Source organism: Planococcus citri, chromosome 3 (genome assembly GCF_950023065.1).
Source record: "Planococcus citri chromosome 3, ihPlaCitr1.1, whole genome shotgun sequence".
Taxonomy (NCBI): domain Eukaryota; kingdom Metazoa; phylum Arthropoda; class Insecta; order Hemiptera; family Pseudococcidae; genus Planococcus; species Planococcus citri.
Window position 1 is genome coordinate 60,047,942 of NC_088679.1, and position 18,898 is coordinate 60,066,839.

An 18,898-nucleotide genomic window follows, 5' to 3' on the forward strand; every position below is an offset into this window, starting at 1 on the left:
TTCTTGTGGGGTCTGGTAAATTCTGGTGACAGATTCACCAGAGTTCACCGAGTGCGTTTTGATTTTATTTTAGGTGTTTTTATGATGGAAAAATCACGAGGATGTCCTAAGAGCCCTGGATAATGTTTTTTAATGCCTTATTGTGACTCCTTGGTGGAGTCTGGTGAATTCTGGTGACAGATTTACCAGAATACACCAAGTGAGTTTTTCACTTTTTTTGAAATGTTTTTATGATGGAAAAATCACGATGATGTGATCCTAAGAGCCCTGTGACTTCAGGTGACAGATTCACCAGAATTCACTGATTGCGTTTTTGACTTTATTTTAGGAGCTTTTATTAAGGAAAAAATCACGAGGATGTCTTTAGAGTTTGTGATGATTTTTTGGATTGCCTGGTGACTCCTTCGTGTGGTCTGGTGAATTCTGGTGTCTGATTCACCAGAAATCACCAAGTGAGTTTTTGACTTATTTATGTAACAAATACCGATTTGGACTAACTTTGGGACGCTGATTCTGAATGTGACGACCGTTTTGCTGGATTCGCCTCTTATAATGTATTTTATTTTTTGATTCGTTCACTTGCAAAATGTACTCCACATCGCAGGAAACCCCATGTGATATCATAATTTCAATTTTCAATTCATTTTCGATGCATTGTTCACTAAAAAGTTCCAGTAAGTAGTTATAGGTACCTATTGTTCAATATTTTTTCATTTTTTCATTTTTTGAAATACCTAACAGTGGCCTAGGTACGAGTTTTCAAGTGACATGTTCTTCATGACGTCTAATTTATAAACTCATCTCTTTTATTCTCTTCATTCAATGCTCGAGCGGTGCGATTTATTTCATCTAGTAACTCGCATTGAACGCTTGCGCTATGTTCTCATCTCCCTTTTCACGAATTCAACTATGAGAAAATTGCTTCAATATTCAGTATCATTTTATTCATCTGACGAAATGTGTGTGTTCGTTGATACGGAAATTTACTTTAAAAATACGTAAAGTCTTCGGAAAACTTAAATTTTCATCATCGTGTTTTTCTTGTTTTTTTTTTGAAAGGATGCATTGTGGTCAGTGTTGTGTTGATAGGTAGGAGTAAAGTTTATTCGTACGAGTTGTGCGTAATAATTTTTTTGAAAAAATAATGTTGTGATGACTCGTCTTCCGAATCTTCAAACCTATTTCAATGTAAGTTTTTGTAATTTAAATTATACCTATGGTTGTTAAGTAGGTACCACTGTACTGTTTTTTAACATTCACCTACCTGACTTTTTTGAATGTTACTAGAGATTTTTTTCTAAATGATCCCCACTTCAATTTTTTTTTACCAAAACGAAGTTTAGACTTTTAATTTGAGTTGAAAGTCAATTTAACTGAAGAAATATTTTGGAATACGGTTGTGCCGATTTTATTGTTCAATATTGTCAATTTCACCATACGAGTATTTAGATAAAGAACCAAAAAATTGATGCCACTGTCTCCAAATCCTAATTCCAGAAAATATAGGTACCTAGTTCGATGCTGTTTTTTTTTCAGACGTACAAGTAAATAATGACACATGTAATGGATGCTGTTGAGCCACAATAAGTAGAGCCTCGGCTAAAAAATTGAAAAATGCTGTTGATGAACCTCTCGTTGATTTATTATCTGTGTTATTTCATCATAGGTGAGTTTAAATTTTCAAAATACTTTTTTAGTTTGCATATTCAATGTGTTTTACTCCCCCCCCCCACGCATAGTTTTCCCAATCTATACACGGCGTGGCGTGTGGATTGAAACTTACCTACTTAGAGATTCCAGCAGCAGGTATAGGTAATTGCCTTCTTGGCATTGCTTTAAATTTTCACGTTCAATGAGTATAGGCACAACATTTCTTTTTTCATTTTTCGATCGAGTGAACTTAATAAAGATGGTAATGTAGTCTGGATTTTGCTGAATGCTGCATGATCGTGTAAGTACTTAACTATAGGTATAGGAAACGTTATACCTCTTATACAAATTTACGATGGTCCTACTAGCACTTTAGGGACTAATTTCATTGAATTGAATCTGCAAAAAGTTCAACTCGATAGTTCGACACAAAAGAAATCCCAGTTAGACGATTTAATTCAAGAAAAAAAAAGGAAAAAGAATAATCGAAAACATGTGGAACTATAAAAAATTGCAGTTGATCAATATCAGTAGTACATATTTGGAAAAAAACACGAGACGCCTCAATTGCAATATTTTTATTTTTTTTCAAGCCAAGAGAGAAAAGAATCGAGTAAATACAGCCCAAAAAATTATTTTGAGTATTGTAGAAAATTTCTCTATCTACAAGAAGTATTCTTAATTTTTTTTTAAATTGAAAAAGAAGTCAAATTTTCATTTGCATATTTTGTCAAGTAGGCTAAAATATTTTTTTAATGGAACTTTTTTCAAATTTTTCTATGTTTGAATTTCATTTATTCTTTGTTTTTAAAGATCTAGAAATGATTTTGAGACCAATTATGCCTTGAAATATCAACATTAGCCTATTATACGATTATTTACCCAATCAATTAAAAAATGTGTTACAGCTGCGTTCTTTTTTTTTTTTTTTTTTTTTTTTTTTCTTAGAATACTCATAAGTACATATAACAAAATGATTGAGATTTATAATATTTTATACAGGCACTTATGGGTAAATTTTGACGTTAAAAATCAAAGCGGAATCAAGAGTATGGTCGGATTCATTATTATAAATTACAATCGTAGACAATAAAATGAATTTATTGGGGTAAATTGATATTCAACTGCATGTGCAGAATATTAAGTAGGTATTTATGTACACATCTACATACTGAATAGGCAATCAGAATTCGCTGGGTAATATTTTAAAAAATGAAAAAACAATTTTATAAGACACACGTTTTATGATTACCATTTTTTTCCTCAATATATTTTTACATATCTATATTTTCAATTTTTTTTCCTATTGTAAACCTAAAAGTGTTCAGAGAATATACTTTTATTACCACCTACCACGTATAAAATTATATCGAAAATATACAATACAAAAGCATTTATGACTTATGAGTATTAGAAAAAGAAAAAAATTCTTTCGAACGTTTTATGTATGATACGAAAGAAAAATCACACTATTAATTTACATACGAGTGTAAGTTGCAAAGAAAATGAGCGGGAAAAAAACGACGAAGCGAGCGAGTAAAAAGTAAAAACAAGAAACGCACAAAAACATGGAAAAAGTTGGTTATTGAAACTATTGAAACAACGTATGAATGATTCATAACCAAATGAAGGAAAGAAACTCAGATTTCGCCACAAAAGTCTCGACTTTCCATCCGAGTCTGAAATAATTTAAATCGACGTTATTTATTCTTTTAGTTTTGTTTGTTTGTTCTCGTGCAATGCGGTAATATTTTCTCAGCAGATTTCCAAGTCAGCAATGCTTTTCTGTGGAAATCGGTGCTCGCCAGATTATGGGTCCCAATTTACATAAAATATGTATGCTTTTTTTTTAGGTATTCGTATATCTACCTACCTACGAATATATTCCTGTATTAGAGACGAGCTTTTGAATAGGGTGTATTTTTTCTTTTACCTATTTTTAAAATTCGCAACCGTTGGGATTTCTTTACCAGAGCGAGAGGATTAAATGCAACCGTAGCAAAAAGATGCTATGCTATGCAACTAGAACTAGACCATATTTAAGCTAGGTAGGTATATGTTGAAATAGAAATGCATATGGGCGTTTTTTTTCTTGATTTTTTTTTGTTTTATTTAAAAAATAATACCAGGAAAAATGTGCGTAAAACTGCACCTCCCCTTATTTATTTATATTTTTTTTCAATTTAAAAAAATGTCACTCAACTTTTAATTAGATAGGTACCTACCTATTCATTCGTCGAGATCTGACTGGTCGATGAGGCCTCTTTCGATTCAAATACGTACTTCGAGGGATTCAACCTTTGATGAAAAAATTGTTTTTTTTTCGGGACCAGACCAGAAGGAAAATTCAATACCTACCTAACTTACACGATCAAGAGCTAGATAAATAGGTATAGATAGATACCTTCTCATTTTTTGTTGGGAGTAAGTTATAACATCCAATTATTCAGATTCCTTATATTAAATAAGAACATCCTGAGACGTGTGGAATTCTACACGTGATTGAATTCGCATTCAAATTGAATAAAAACTGTCGCACGTCATTTTGTTGGAAATGATTAAAACATGTCTTGTTACTCGTTTCAATGACCTTAGCTAGTGTAATCATTGAAAGTGAATAACCTTCAAATCACTCATGCAATTTTTGAAGCAGCTAAATTTTAAAATGAACATTTAGAAAAAATGATTGTAATTAGGTACATATAAGCAAATCTCAGACCACGCACAGGGTATAAAACGTTTGAGCAAGATTTCTGTCAAAAAATAAAAGGACAAAATATTGAAAAAAAGGGGGAAAGACATTTTTTAGACGGTTCATGTTATGGCTAGTTTAAGTATAAACTTAAAACCATTCATGGATCCAAAAATTTTTTTATGAAAAAAAAAAAAATGTTGGAGCATTTTGACCAAACTTTATTTTGTATTGAAAGTCACTCAGAAACAATTCTAGCTTCGGAGGTGTCAACGAAAGGGAGATATGGGTCCTCAAAGAGGAATATTTTTGAAAAAAATTGCGGATTTTTTCACTCTAGCTCCTACGCAACCTGTTTTGAGAAAAATGACCCAGTTCCCATTCCAAAACATGCAGGTACATACTTATTTGCAAATTGCCTTTTATTGAATGAATTTGTGTTTTGAAAATTTTTTCTTTTCAAATTAATATTTCGCATTAATTAGAGAAAAAACATAGAAGGATGGGTCGTGTTTGAAACAAGGGAAATATTTTGGAAGGCAGTGGTTCCAATTTTTTGTCCATTATTGTCAATTTTAAAAAATCGAGAGAAATACGTAGCTTACAGCCGTCAAAATTCAAAATTGAAAAAGCAATCGTGGATTTTTTTTTCAAAAATGTGAAGGTTTAAAAAAAATAATGATGTTTGTAATTTGTATCATATCTTCTCAAAGATTCTTGAGATTTATTCTGGATAAATTCAGATTCAAATTTTTTGGGATGGAGAGGAGGAGGGGGTAGTGGTCGTGGTCGTCTTCAACTTTTTTTTGGAAAACTTAAAGGGGGGATTCGAAACAATGTAGAAAACATTTTAGATCCCCAAGTTGAACCAAATTTTTTCTACCTTGATTTCAAATTTTAAAATTCACATTGAAAATAATTTTTAAAAATTTCGAAAATTTTTGTTTTGTTATTAATTGATTATTATATCTACTTAGAAGTGAGAAAACCGTTTCTGACTTTTAAGTGAATATAATAATTATAGGTAATCAATATTACTCACGATTTTTTTTTTCAAAAAAACTTTTCTTAAATTTTTAATATTCATGTAGTACCTAACGAAAATTAATGAGAAGAGGGTCATTCCATGTCAATTCGACGAACGATTTTGAGTCATGTCTGTCAATTTCGCTCAATTTTTTTTTTTACAATATCTACCCACCCAGTAGGTAAGAAACCCGCAATCAGTTTGGTCCCAGCTCCCTTAGGGGGCGGGCGGGGGCCTTCCATTATTTTCACAATGTCTCGAGTTACTGAAATTCAGCAGCGCATTCCTCCAAAAGTATGATACTTTGATCAAAACTGATTTCACAGTTCGAAAGGGTATTGAATTTTGAACTTTTTAAGCATTTTGAAATTTTCAAAATGGCGCTGTAAGTGGGAGCTACCATTTGAAATTCTGAAAAAATTTCCATAGATGTACCTTCTGATGCTTTTTTGAAATATTCAAGTTTCGAAATAAGATCTCTTAATGGAAGAGGAGCACCCCCACCCCCATTTTGGAGCAAAACTTTCGAAAAAAAATCTGGGGCATGTGATATATCGAATTGTATGTTTTTGGTAACACTGAACACGAATATGACGTCAGATTTTTGATTGGACCCATCCACGGCCCCCAGCACTTCCCCAAGGGAGGGGGGTAACCTAAAAAAAATAGTTTCAATCGTGTGACACATGAAATAGTATGTTTTCGATATGACTGAACACGAATATAGCTGTAGTTTTTCAAATTGACCTCACCCATGGCTCCCAGAACCTCCCCAATTGGTAAAAGTCCAAAAAAATTGTTGGAGGCCGTAGATGGGATGGGGTCCAACCAAAAATCTGACGTCATATTCGTGTTCAGCGTCACCAAAAACATACTATTTGATGTGTCGCACGAAAAAACCCTATTTTGAACTTTTACCCCATTTGGGGAGATGCTGAGGGCTGTGGATGGGGTCCAATCAAAAATCTAACGTCATATTCGTGTTCAGCGTTACCAAAAACGTACAATTCGATATATCACATGCCCCAGATTTTTTTTTTGAAAGTTTTGCCCCAAAATGGGGGTGGGGTGTTCCCCCTCCATTAAGAGATCCCATCTCGAAACTTTATATTTCAAAAAAGCATCAAAAGGTACATCTATGGAAATTTTTTCAGAAGTTTAAATGGTAACTCTCACTTACAGCGCCATTTTGAAATTTGAGCTTTCAATTTGAAAGTTCAGCTTACAAATTTTGAAAATTTCAAAATGCTTAAGAAGTTCAAAATTCAATACCCTTTCGAACTGTGGAATCAGTTTTGATCAAAGTATCATAGTTTTGGAGGAATGCGCTGCTGAAGTTGAGTATACTTCGAGACAATATGAAAATAATGAAAGGCCCTCACCCGCCCCCTGAGGGGGCTGGGACCAAACTGATTGCGGGTTTCTTACTTACTGGGTGGGTAGATTTTGTAAAAAAAAATTGAGCGAAATCTAAAGACATGACTTTTAAAATCGCATTTTTTTGGTAGAATTGACATGGAATGACCCAAGAGACATTTTCTTCTCGTTATTAGTGATATAACTGATAAGAACATTACCCATTCTCGAATCTCGATATTGTTCCAAATACATACTATCAGAAAATAAGTATTAATATAAGATCTTATACAACTCCCTGCTGTAATAATCACCATTAAAAACGTTATCGCGTACCATTAATAGTTCGATTATTGCCATTAAAAAGAAAAGGAGTCGATTAATATTCCATAAATTATTATTCCCAACCGTGGATGCGGACTATATGGATAAACATTGCTTGTATATAGCCTATAAATAGGTTATACCTCTACATACCTATACTTACCCTAGAGAGGATAATCGAGCTACAAAATACGAAGCATTGATGAGAATGTAAAAAAATTAACCAACGGTATAGGTACCTATCTACTGAAAAATATTCTCAAGAATGCAATATCAAAATCAATTTCAAAAATTTATTGATCAATAATATTAAATAAATTCAAAGTAGGTAGGTTCAACTAATAAAACATTTTTTTTCTATGAATCTTATCCCAAAATACAATTTTTCTTTTAATGAGCATAGAATGAGTAATACATTCAGTTGCAATTGCAAATAGAGTATCTACCATAAGTAGGTAGGTATATGATCAAAAACAAGCAAAAAAAAACTTGAAATCTTCTATTTTCCTCAGATTAAAAAAAAAAGATGGAAAATATGGACAAGTAATCACTACTTTACAAATAAACCTCATTTCCTATAGTAAATCAAGAAAATATAAGCACCCTTTCGTACCAACATCCACATCACGTCTGACACTCTTTTCCTTTTTCAAACACAAAGTCAGATTTACTTTTGAAATGTGTGCAGCTAGAACGTCAGAAAGCTTTTTGAAACAAAACAACACATCCACAATCCACATTGGTACCTACAACACTCTAATAGCACAAAGCTTCATTTTAGATTGAACGTGATTTATTTCCAAATGAACTTGTTTCTCGCGAAAACGTTTCGTTCAAAGTTTTCCAATAATTTTAAAGTTGAATTTGGAAGATACCTTACCTACCTATTCAGTTACCTACAACCACACTGTTTTAATTTTCATTCGTTTTTTAAACCGTTTTTTCGAACGCTTTGCATTGCTATTAATATTGCAATAGAAGTATAGAGTGAAAGAGATTTAGGTAGGTAGCTAGGTACCTTTATCAGATTTTTATTCTGGAAAATTCTCCTCTAAATGCAAATGCAATTGAGATATTTTATCATAGTTGAACGTATCAATTCTCAAATCACGTGCTGGCGTCTATATTCAAGCCAAATGTTTAATTTGTCAATCTAAACAGGGGATAAGAAAGCAAAACCTTGAGGAAAAAATTGAAATAAAGTAAGTAGTTGTTGAAATTATGTCATTGACATTATTTTTCAAGTTTTCAAAACGAAAATATGTACTTATCAGAAAATTCAGAACGTCATTTTTGAAAGTTGAACATGATTTTGGTACATACATAGGATACCTAATTTATCGATTTTTGGTATAATTACTCTAGTTTTATGGCAAAATACTGAACATTTAATGGTAAATTACCTTTTTTGTAACACGAAGGGACATGACTATTATCTTTCAAAGTTCTGCAAAAATTTCAATTCTTAAATCATCAAAACGATTTTTTATCTGCACTATTAGAGGATTGAAGATTTAACTACCTACTTATTTTAGCTCCAAAGTGAGTCGATTTTCACATCACGATTTTAAATTAATTTACAGACATTGCTGGATTACGAGTTGCGGAACTTTCCATCCCAAGGCATGTTGGTCTTAGAGAAAAGGCTCGATTAAGCTGCAAATTCGAAATCACCAGAGGAAAACTTTATTCTGTGAAGTGGTACAAAGATGAATTCGAATTTTTCAGATTCATGCCAGATAATAATCCGAATATTCAAACTTTCCCCGTACAAGGAGTGTATTTAGATGTAAGTACCTATTTACTAACTACCTACTTGTTAGGTAGATATTTATTTATACGTCGTGTGAAATGAAAAAAAAAACAACATCTTTGCCCAGAATTGAAAACCATCTTATTTCTTTAAACTATAAGCTAGAAATCGATCTCGAGTAATTAAAAAAAAAAAAAAAAAAAAAAAAACAATCGAAGCCAACTTTTTCAATATAGTTAGTAATATTCCCACGAATTACAATCCGAATTGATTTCATCTTTCTAGAAATAATAATCGTAAAATGTAGCGCATTGCGACGACGATGAGAATTATAAAGCTGTTTTTTCGCTCTTTTAAGTTAGGTAACAAACACTGTTTCGACTCAGATGATAAATTTAAGAGAACAGAAAATTGACAGCTTTTGTAATGAATTATCAAAAAGGAAACGTATTTTCGAAAATGTCAAATTATTTTCGTGTCGAATGATGTATTAAAAGCGTGCTTCTCACGTTGAATGATTCCCTTTTTAAAATGTTTTCAAATCGAAGAGATTTATGAGAAGAGAAAAACGGAAATTCACTTCCGGCAATTTTATACGTATACCTACCTAAGTCGATGAAAACAGAATGAAACGAATAGGTATTTATTAAAGCAAATTTTGTATAATATCGAGATAATGATAAGAAAATTTCATAAAATGAAATACTTTTTCAATTTCATTTTCGGTTCGTGTTGGTTTAAAAGTTGAGTGTGCCTCTTCTAAAGCTGTAATTTCTTAATTTGGGGATTGGTATCATAAAAGCTGATGGTATTTACTTATATTTTTGAAAAAAATCCAATTGATTTTTTCATGGAGAGGTATAACATTATAGTAATCCAAAGTCAGCAAATCAAAGTTGGATCAATTTGAAAACTCGAAATTTTTTAAAAGATATGAATATTCCGGCCCCTTGTAACCTTCCGGTTACTACTATAATTTAATTCTGCTGATTGGCTCGTGAACCATTAGTCTAAAAAGGGTCACAATTAACTTTCTGTTCGCAGATATCAAAATGTAACATGACCACTGTGACTTTACATCAACTGAATTTCAACAGCTCGGGTAATTACAGATGCGAAGTTTCCAAAGATGGACCGAACTTTGAAACGGTAGTTAAAAATGGTGATATGACCGTAGTGGGTGAGTAATCATTTTGCAACACCTTTGTTTAAAAAAAAAAAAAAAAGGTGAAATTCAATCACCTGTAGGTACCTTTAACTTCGATACGTCAGAATTATGAATTGGATCAAAAACAACTCAACTTGACGTAATTTTTCACCTTACACACAAACATTTTCCGTTTTTTTTTTCAAACATATAAATACAAAGCTATTAAAAAAACTATAATTCTATTTAATTTTCTAGAAGAATTTTCCAAGTAAAATCGCACAAACTTCGAAATATTCCTTCTAATTCAATTAGTACCCCTAAATTATCAAATAATTTCTCAATTTTATTCAGTAATTTAGAAAGACAATTCCTGAAAATTCTATTCGTACGAGGCTAATTTGAAAATTAAACTAACGAAAGCACATTCCGTACAAAATACCAGGAGCTTTGAATTTTATTCTCAAACTAGTAAGTGAATAAGTAAAATGCAAATATGGAAACAGAAACAAAACATTTCCACTCAACGGTAGAGGTATTGTAATTACTATGAAAAGAACATCGTGTCGAGGAATTGAAAGTAGAATAAACTTTGAGAAAATGGAAACATTTACCGAATCTGTTGGTATAATATCAACGAATTAGCTTCTTCAACTTGAGCCTAATGAATAATTAAAATTCAAATTAGAGGTACCTACCGAAAAATTTCGTTTACTGTGTATTCCAACTTATGCACGGAAACCTTTTTCTATTTTCACGCTCCCCCATTTTCAACATTGCAAAAATAAAAGAAGCAATTTGCGAATTCGATATTAATTTAATTAAAAACACACGGTAAATAGAAATTGTATCCCATCTTTTTTTTTTTTTTTTTTTTTTAGAATATCCAAAAGGTGATCCGATAATAGAAGGAATCCAATCAAGTTATTCAATAGGTGATTTCATCTCCGGGAATTGTACCTCCTTAAAATCTAATCCAGCAGCTAATCTAACTTGGTTCATCAATAATCAAAAGGTAGGCAATTACGAAATGCTGCTAATTTTTTCAACTCTTTTAATAACTATGGGTAAACGATGGTGAAATTTGACTGTTATAGGCGGATCAAGATATTTTATTACAATATCCAGATGTACTCGATGATGGACCACTTTACTCGATAACATTAGGAATTCATTTTCGAGTACAGAAAGATCATTTCGAAAACAACATTTTGGAACTGAGGTGTTCGGCCAAAATCGACGATCTGCCAGCTTGGACTCGAGAATATAAAATCCATCATCAATCTTTCATTCAAGATATGATACATGCTCAAAACAGATTAAACAATGGTAAGTGGTCTTTCTTTTTCGTAAATATTCGAATCATCTACATATTTTTATAGAAAATATATAAGCTAGCTACCTTATTACTGATAAAAAAAATCAACGTTAAAAATTGCCATCTATTCGAAATTAGATTATTTTGAATTTGAAATTTATATAAGAATATAAACGATTTCATTTTAAGCAAATTTTTCATACATTTTCAATTTTATACCTATTGAGGATTTAATCGTCAACTTCAATTTTATTTCAGGTTTCGCATTAACGAGCCAGTTCCACGTTACTATTACAATGTTATTTTTAAGTTGCTTTAATTGTGTATTTATGTAAAGATTATTTGTTGGTTTTTTTTTTTTTACTTTTTATGTTTTCAATTTACCAAATATTAATTTTTATTTTCCATTCGTTATTATTGTGCTATAATAAATCGATCAAAAAAGTTGTGTAACAATGTATCTAAATATTGCATAAAATAACGAATTTGGTCAAGAATTCAGTTTTGAACTAGCACTTCTGAAATATCGAGATACTAAGTTCTGAAGTTCATTATCGGTCTTCAAGTTTCTGGAGAAAATTGAAAAATCGTTGATTCTCCAGAATCGCCCATAACTGATAATTCACAGTAGTCAACTTGGCTCAAAAAAATGTATATATCTAAAAAAAAGTTTCGAATTGGCTCTCAGAACTTCTTCTTCGAGTTTTTCAAGTTTTCAAAGATTCTTCGAAAACCCAAAATCAAACCTCAAATTATGATGAGCTTTCTGTAAAGAGCCCTACTATGTTGAATGAAATTTGAAAAATATGGATCTTGAAAAATTACAGAAAGTAGAGTAAATTTTAGCTCACTGGGAGAAGCTTCATACTGTATATGAGGCGAAAATGCAACGATAACGTAGAAATTAAACATTACACAATTTAGAATTTACTCCTCAATTAATGAAATATCAAGGTAATACTCATTGCTCACTAAACGAAACCAAATATTCATCGAATTCACTAAACTAATCGAATGAATAAGTACGAATTCGGCGACAAGGTAGTTAACTCAATGACATAATACACAATAGTTTCAACCCATCGTACTCGTACTCTAAATAAAAACGAATACCATGAAATAGGAACATCGTTCCAACGAAATGATCAAATAAACGGGTTATAAAACAAACATTTATTCAAAAACCAGTCATACAACTCCACGAACGGTAAACAAACGAAATATTTTAATCGAATAAACCTGAAACAGAACCAAAAAAAGTTCGGTATTAGATTGGAAAAAATACACATTCGATTTTCAATGCATGACAGATCAGAAAGCAATATTCCTCATCATGAATATTATCAACACCACTTCAATCAGTAGCTAATACATGAAAAATAATAATCATCGAAATGCTCTGAATACAAAATTCAACAAGTACAAGGATAGAATGAGGGAGTAAAAGGACACAACGACAAATAATACGAATCGTATGAAGATGTTTTGTGACACAGAAGTAATGAAGATATCTTACCGAATCCCATATCATCGTCAGATTCATTATCGCTCTCTTCTTTCTTCTTTTCTTCAGCTTTCGGAGCTTCAGCAGCAGCTGGGGCAGCAGCGGCAGCTGTTGAAAGTATCGAAAAACACATTATTGTACAGAAAATTACCAATAATTACGACACGATAATAAAACTAATATAATTGAACGTTTACTCACCACCAGCAGCAGCTGGAGCAGCGGCACCTACTCCACTACCGACATTCGTAATTAAATCCTTCGGATTTAGTCCTTCTAAGGATTTAGCGAATAATCCAGGCCAGTATGGTTCAACTTCTACTCCGGCAGCTTTCAGCACGGTTTGGATTTTTTCACCCTACGAAAAGAAAACATCATAGACATAAGAATAAAGTCATATATTCGAGTAAAACATAACTCAGAGAAGTACATAAAGATTATCATATGAAATAATGCATATCCCTCGGTATCAAAAGAAAACCGCGTGGAGATGAAATAGGGGTACTTACGGTGACTGCAACATCGTCGTCGACCAAGATCAAGGAAGCGTAGACACAAGCAAGTTCGTTTTTACTCATTTTGGGATTATTTTTTGTAAAACGTGGGTCGCGAAATTAACGCCTTAGCTCAATATTCAAGAGAACTCACGTTTGAGAAAATTTTACATTTGCCGATTCGTAAATTGACGCGTTTCTTGCGTTTTTCGAAATGATAAAATTTTATTGATTGGATTCCAAGGTGTGGGGTTTTGTCTGATATCATTCTGCGATGTGCCTTCGTTTTCTCGAAAATGCCACGAAAATCTGTAAAATTTGAGCGAAAAACGTGTTTGAAGAATTTTTTTATTTTTTTTTTTTTCAACGTTCAGCTTCAGAGGTTCAGAGCTCAAATTGAAAATTTAAAAATATTTCTGAATTATTCTGAAATCTGAAGTCTACTTTCAGTTTCATTTCATTTCAAGCTTTCAACTTTCAAGTTTCAACTCCCTGAACTTATCCAGTACCATAGAAATAGCAATTGCCGAATTAGACACCAAGACCAAGAGGTTGCAAGAGGACAAAGATCTCATCTCATCAATGAAATAAAATAAAATTTCTCAAAATCTCAATATTCTTGCTTGGAAGTTGAAACTTTAACTTTCGGTGACTTCACTTCGTTCACTCAAATATAAAAAAATAAAAAATGAAAACCAAAACGTACTGCTCAGTTATCAATAAATATTTAATATTTTCTTCAAAAAAAGAACATTTTTTATAAGAATTGTGGTAAAAAATAAATGATTCGTAATAATAATTATGGATATCCAAAAAAAAAGTACTGAACAAAAAATCGAACATAATTATAATTAGATGACTTCGTCTCTTTTTAAAATAGCGATAAAACTATTCGGCGCCAGCTGAAGAGGTGTTCTTTTTTCTTCATTCAAAATCGTTGTACTGGCTCCGTGTTTGATTAATAACTTCACAACATCTTCTCTACATTCTTCGCAAGCTAAATGCCTAAAATCATAACCATCATAAATCAATCATTCACATTCAAAGAACTTACTCGTCAGTCGTCGATTAATATTACTAATCCATGAGAATTGAACTTACAATGGAGTATTTCCGCATCTATCTTTAATATCCAGATCAACTTTGGAGCCGGAATCCAGTATCAGCGAAACAACTGCTGTAACACCTTTGGAAGCAGCTCGATGCAAAGGTGTTGCTCCTTGATCATCTTTGACATTTACATCGGCACCGGCTTTAATCAATAAATCAACTATTTCTTTCCATCCTTTAGAAGCTGCATACTGGAGAGCACTATGACCTCCTAGATTTTTAGCATTTACATCGGCGTCGTTATCTATCAGCATTTTGACAACAGGTGTTTTACCAGCTGACGCTGCTAAGATCAACGGAGTCATGTTGGTCTGTATGGAAATGAAATTCGTTAATTTGACATGTAGAATAAAATCATACCGAGTTGGTGGTACTTACATCATCTTTGGCATCTACATTTTGACCTTTGGAAATCAGGAATGATACAAGATCTGTTTTACCACTCAGAGCTGCCCAATGAATAAGTAAACGTTTGCTCTGAAAATACCAGGTGAAGTCGTTACACAAAAATGTATTTAATGAATACACGAGTACATGATCAATTTAAAATAGAATATATTCAGTCTTACTGTATCTTGCTTCGACAAGTAGTCTTCGTTTTTTGAAACTTTATCGATAACAACGTTTGTCTTTCCCAAGTGAGCATCATTAAATACGTCGTCTTCCATTAGAGACATGATTAACTCTAAATAAATGAATATATCACTGATTATTCAAAAAGGATGAAAGATTGACACTTTTCTTCAATATTTTTAAATTTTAAAAATACGTTTTCCTGTTCAATGTTCAAAAATTACGAATCATGATGAGCGGCATTTTTTTGTTTACATGTGATAAGGATCGAGTGATAAGCGGAGACGATTTTTGTTTTGATTTGTTCCGGATGGGTTTTCAATTTTTTATTTCATCAGAAAATAATTATCGGATTTTTCAATTTCAACCCAATTTTAATAATATAAATCGTTGAATAGAAGAACAATTGCATGAAAAATTGAAATTGGAAAAAATGTAAGTCAAAGATTAGAATTTCAACGTTTTATTTTCTCTCTACCCATCCAGCCATGCAAAACGAATTTTATTTCTTATCTATCTCTTTTCAGTGAGCGAAAAACACGTTACCTAAACACCGTGAGAAAGCAGCGAAAACACCGAAGTAATCCTGCAAATTAATGTGAAATACCAGCATTATTCATAAAACCTCACTTTCAATCCAGCCATCGTTTTAAGATCAGACAATAAAGTTGGTAAAATGGCAGCAATCACCGAAGATGACTGGTTCATTCCACCTGTGAAATATGAATGTAAATACACTAGTTTTATTCGTATCTACTTCTTACAAACTTTACAGTAATGATTGTCTTGTTTTATTACAGATCTCGATCACACAGCCGATGTCCAGTGAGTTACAGCCATCTATTACATCAAGTTTGCTCGCTGTATCGAACTAATATAACGCATTTCTTTTCAGACTTCATGCATGGGGTGATAATTTGCAAGAAGCTTTCGAACAATGTGCCAACGCTATGTTCGGTTACATTACAACGATAGAATACGTAGAAATGAAAGATGTTTTCGATATTGAAGCCGAAGGACACGATTTAGATTCGTTGTTGTTTCACTTTTTGGACGAATTTTTATTCAATTTCTGCGCCGAACCATTCTTTATTGCACGAGTAAGTTATTGAGATTTACTCATCTACCTACGTATTATTGGATACGTAGCTTAAATTCATCATACTATGTGAAGTTCATTCGTACGAATTTCAATTAATCCGTGTTTATTGTGTTTTTCATTCGCAGAAAGTAAAAATTATAGAATTCGATAGAGAAAATTTTCGTATCAAGGCTCGAGGGTTTGGAGAAACTTTTCAAATTGGTAAACATCCTCAAGGAGCTGATATTAAAGCTATTACGTATTCGAATATGCAAATTCATGAAAACCAAGACAAAAGTGAGGTTTTTGTAATCGTTGATATATAAAAAAGCCTGAAAAATTGTGTTCATATTTGTTTATAATATTATACTATCTTTTTTTATTATGGATTTTTAATCATTGTTCGTTAGTGTCTCCCTCAACTCTGGAAGGATTTATTTTGTATTTTATTATTGGTTTAATTCGGTGTTGATTCCTGTATTGGTGATAGGTGATTTCGAACGTTACACGTTAGAACAAAACTTTAAAAATGACTAAAGAGGTAATTTAATGACACAAACAAAACAACAAAACTCGTGTTTCGTGTACGATTGAATCGCAAAATGAAAAAAAAATTGAAATAACACAAAATGAAAAGGATGTACGGTCGTACGCTCTGTGGGCTGCGCACTTGCGCAGTAAGCCTTAAATTGCGAGAGCCAGTTTCAACCAGTAGCATTTTTTATCATACCATATCCCCTCATCGTTGAAAAATCACGAAACTTTGCTCACGCTCTGTCCAACAAGTTTGTTTATGAATTCATTTCGATAAGTCAACAACAGATCTTTTTCGTTGTATTCGTTGTATTCGTTGTATTGATTCTGTTCGTTTATGTATTCGAGTCGCTTTATTTTATTTTAGCCATATTATTTGCAAATTTGACTTCAAGTGGAAACTTTATAACATGGAATCATCCATTCGCAATACTGAGGTAAGTTTTACGATAATTTACGTCTAGTTAGTGTATGTGATATATCGTAGCATTTGAAAGAAAAGCTGAAACAAAAGCTATCAAATGTGGCAATTGAGTAAGTTGTGCACTCGTTTTCGCGGTATCTTCACAAAGGAGTAAATAAATCTGTTGATGAAGGTGCCACACGATGTGCCCTTAGTTTCTGTGGATTATGAAACATTCGATAATCATTTCAATCTAGTGAAACAAAAATCACAAGTGTTATTTTAGCTGTCAACAATCTCAAAAAGTTCAGATTATATTTTCCGACTTTCTTTCAACGATATCGTGGCATTACTCATTTGTTTTGACTAATTTATCGTGTGTTGAACGCAGATATCTAATCGAATGTGTTTTTTTTCAACCCTTTCAGATAAATATGAATGGTCAGAGCCACGAAGAAACTTACATCGTCGAAAAGATCGTGAAGAAGAGAATAAGGAAAGGACAAGAACAATACCTAGTCAAATGGCTGGGTTATCCGTCATCAAAGAATACCTGGGAGCCAAGATCGCATCTCGCTGAATGCAAATATTTAATCGCACAGCTCGAATCGCGAAAAAAAACACCGAGCAAGCGAAGATCAAAAGCCTCCAAAGGATCAACTTCTCGTACTTCCGATATAAATGCATCGCTTACGAAATCTAAAAACGTTGCCGATGTCGAATTGAACGAATCCACTTCGAATGGAATTAGAGGCCGAAGAAGTAAGAAAATAAATTCCGAAAAAACAGCTTTTGCGCGCAATCTTAAGCCTCTAGAAATCGTGGGCTATGTCGAATGCGATGGAGAGCATTATTTTCTAATCAAGTGGGATAGTGGAAAAATCGGTATGGTTCCGAACAACGATGCTCGCAAGTTTTGCCCACAATTGGTGATTAAGTTTTACGAAAGCAAAATCAGTTTTCAACCTGCCATACAGAATAATCTTTCTCGTCGTTTCGAAAATTCGAGTGATTGATTCATTGTGATGTCTTTTTATGTAGTTATATCAGGTTCCTGTTGTAAATTAATGTTATTTTACTTTGACTTGACGATATTAAGTATGCATATTGTATCATTTTATAGTATGTTTTTACTCTTTCAGTGATAGTATTTTTGAATTGATTGTATGCAAGTGATTAAATGTTCCTCTTTTTGTATTACTTTCTAGTAATTATTTGGTCGTTGTTGTTGTTGTTGTTGTTGTTGAAGTGTGTTGTGTAAGTTGTGCACACGTTTTGCGATATTATCCAGTTTCAAAAAAGGTGTACGTAAATTGAACATGCAGTGAACTTTTTTCATTTGAAATGGAACCGGTTTTGTTCCCAAAATAAAGTAACTTTCTCGAGAAAATATTTATATATTTCGGTCAGTCAATAGTCCAAAGATGAGTAGGTACTTTTGTATTATCATCAGTAGTAGGAAGTAGGAACATAGATTTTTTTTGAGATTTGAATCATTCATCTAATTACGACATCGTAAACCGACGATACTAAAAACCTGACCAAAAATTCGAGGTACTTGTGTAAAATATTTTTCCAAAATCAAATCATGTATCAAAACACCAGTTTATTTACAGAGACGTTGGATCAAAAATCGTAAATCCATTCGAGGAATAACTATCATGAGAAGAATCGACTTCATTTTTAAAACGAGTCTGAATTATCGTTCAGTTTATTCAAAATGTAGTGAAGATTCTTCAAGCATATATCCATATAACTAGGTACCTACATTGATTAAAAATCAATGCTAGGTAATAGGTACCTCTCAATTTCTTATGGTGGAAAGTGCCTGTAGGTGTAATACATATTCGTTGTAAAAATTATACCTACCATTGCACATATGTTTCAAAAAACACGTGAAAATAATTTAAAATAATATACTGCAATGAAAAC

General features: G+C 32.4%; 5 protein-coding genes across 5 annotated transcripts; 3 read left to right on the forward strand and 2 right to left on the reverse strand.

Annotated features, from left to right (window-relative positions):
* Positions 1 to 841: 841 nt before the first annotated feature.
* Positions 842 to 11,723, forward strand: LOC135841600 (uncharacterized). The gene is made up of 7 exons (XM_065358631.1): positions 842 to 1,188; positions 1,537 to 1,666; positions 8,633 to 8,838; positions 9,847 to 9,982; positions 10,831 to 10,964; positions 11,047 to 11,278; positions 11,526 to 11,723. Exons 2-7 carry the CDS (start codon positions 1,615 to 1,617, stop codon positions 11,600 to 11,602), a joined length of 837 nt encoding a protein of 278 aa, XP_065214703.1. The 5' UTR covers positions 842 to 1,188; positions 1,537 to 1,614; the 3' UTR covers positions 11,603 to 11,723.
* Positions 11,724 to 12,425: 702 nt separating this feature from the next.
* Positions 12,426 to 13,491, reverse strand: LOC135841604 (large ribosomal subunit protein P1-like). Its single transcript, XM_065358636.1, has 4 exons — positions 13,281 to 13,491; positions 12,973 to 13,129; positions 12,784 to 12,879; positions 12,426 to 12,506 (listed from the first exon to the last, which is right to left on the reverse strand). The coding sequence occupies exons 1-4, from the start codon at positions 13,347 to 13,349 to the stop codon at positions 12,493 to 12,495; spliced, it is 336 nt and encodes a 111-aa protein (XP_065214708.1). The 5' UTR covers positions 13,350 to 13,491; the 3' UTR covers positions 12,426 to 12,492.
* Positions 13,492 to 13,974: 483 nt separating this feature from the next.
* LOC135841601 (26S proteasome non-ATPase regulatory subunit 10-like) lies at positions 13,975 to 15,202 on the reverse strand. The gene is made up of 4 exons (XM_065358633.1): positions 14,945 to 15,202; positions 14,754 to 14,852; positions 14,367 to 14,686; positions 13,975 to 14,270 (listed from the first exon to the last, which is right to left on the reverse strand). The coding sequence occupies exons 1-4, from the start codon at positions 15,050 to 15,052 to the stop codon at positions 14,117 to 14,119; spliced, it is 681 nt and encodes a 226-aa protein (XP_065214705.1). The 5' UTR covers positions 15,053 to 15,202; the 3' UTR covers positions 13,975 to 14,116.
* Positions 15,203 to 15,229: 27 nt separating this feature from the next.
* On the forward strand, positions 15,230 to 16,414 carry LOC135841603 (protein archease-like). Its single transcript, XM_065358635.1, has 5 exons — positions 15,230 to 15,383; positions 15,476 to 15,676; positions 15,749 to 15,773; positions 15,844 to 16,048; positions 16,176 to 16,414. Exons 2-5 carry the CDS (start codon positions 15,625 to 15,627, stop codon positions 16,353 to 16,355), a joined length of 462 nt encoding a protein of 153 aa, XP_065214707.1. The 5' UTR covers positions 15,230 to 15,383; positions 15,476 to 15,624; the 3' UTR covers positions 16,356 to 16,414.
* A 124-nt stretch (positions 16,415 to 16,538) lies between these two features.
* Positions 16,539 to 18,164, forward strand: LOC135841602 (chromobox protein homolog 1-like). The gene is made up of 2 exons (XM_065358634.1): positions 16,539 to 17,000; positions 17,395 to 18,164. Exons 1-2 carry the CDS (start codon positions 16,974 to 16,976, stop codon positions 17,980 to 17,982), a joined length of 615 nt encoding a protein of 204 aa, XP_065214706.1. The 5' UTR covers positions 16,539 to 16,973; the 3' UTR covers positions 17,983 to 18,164.
* The last annotated feature ends 734 nt before the right edge of the window (positions 18,165 to 18,898 follow it).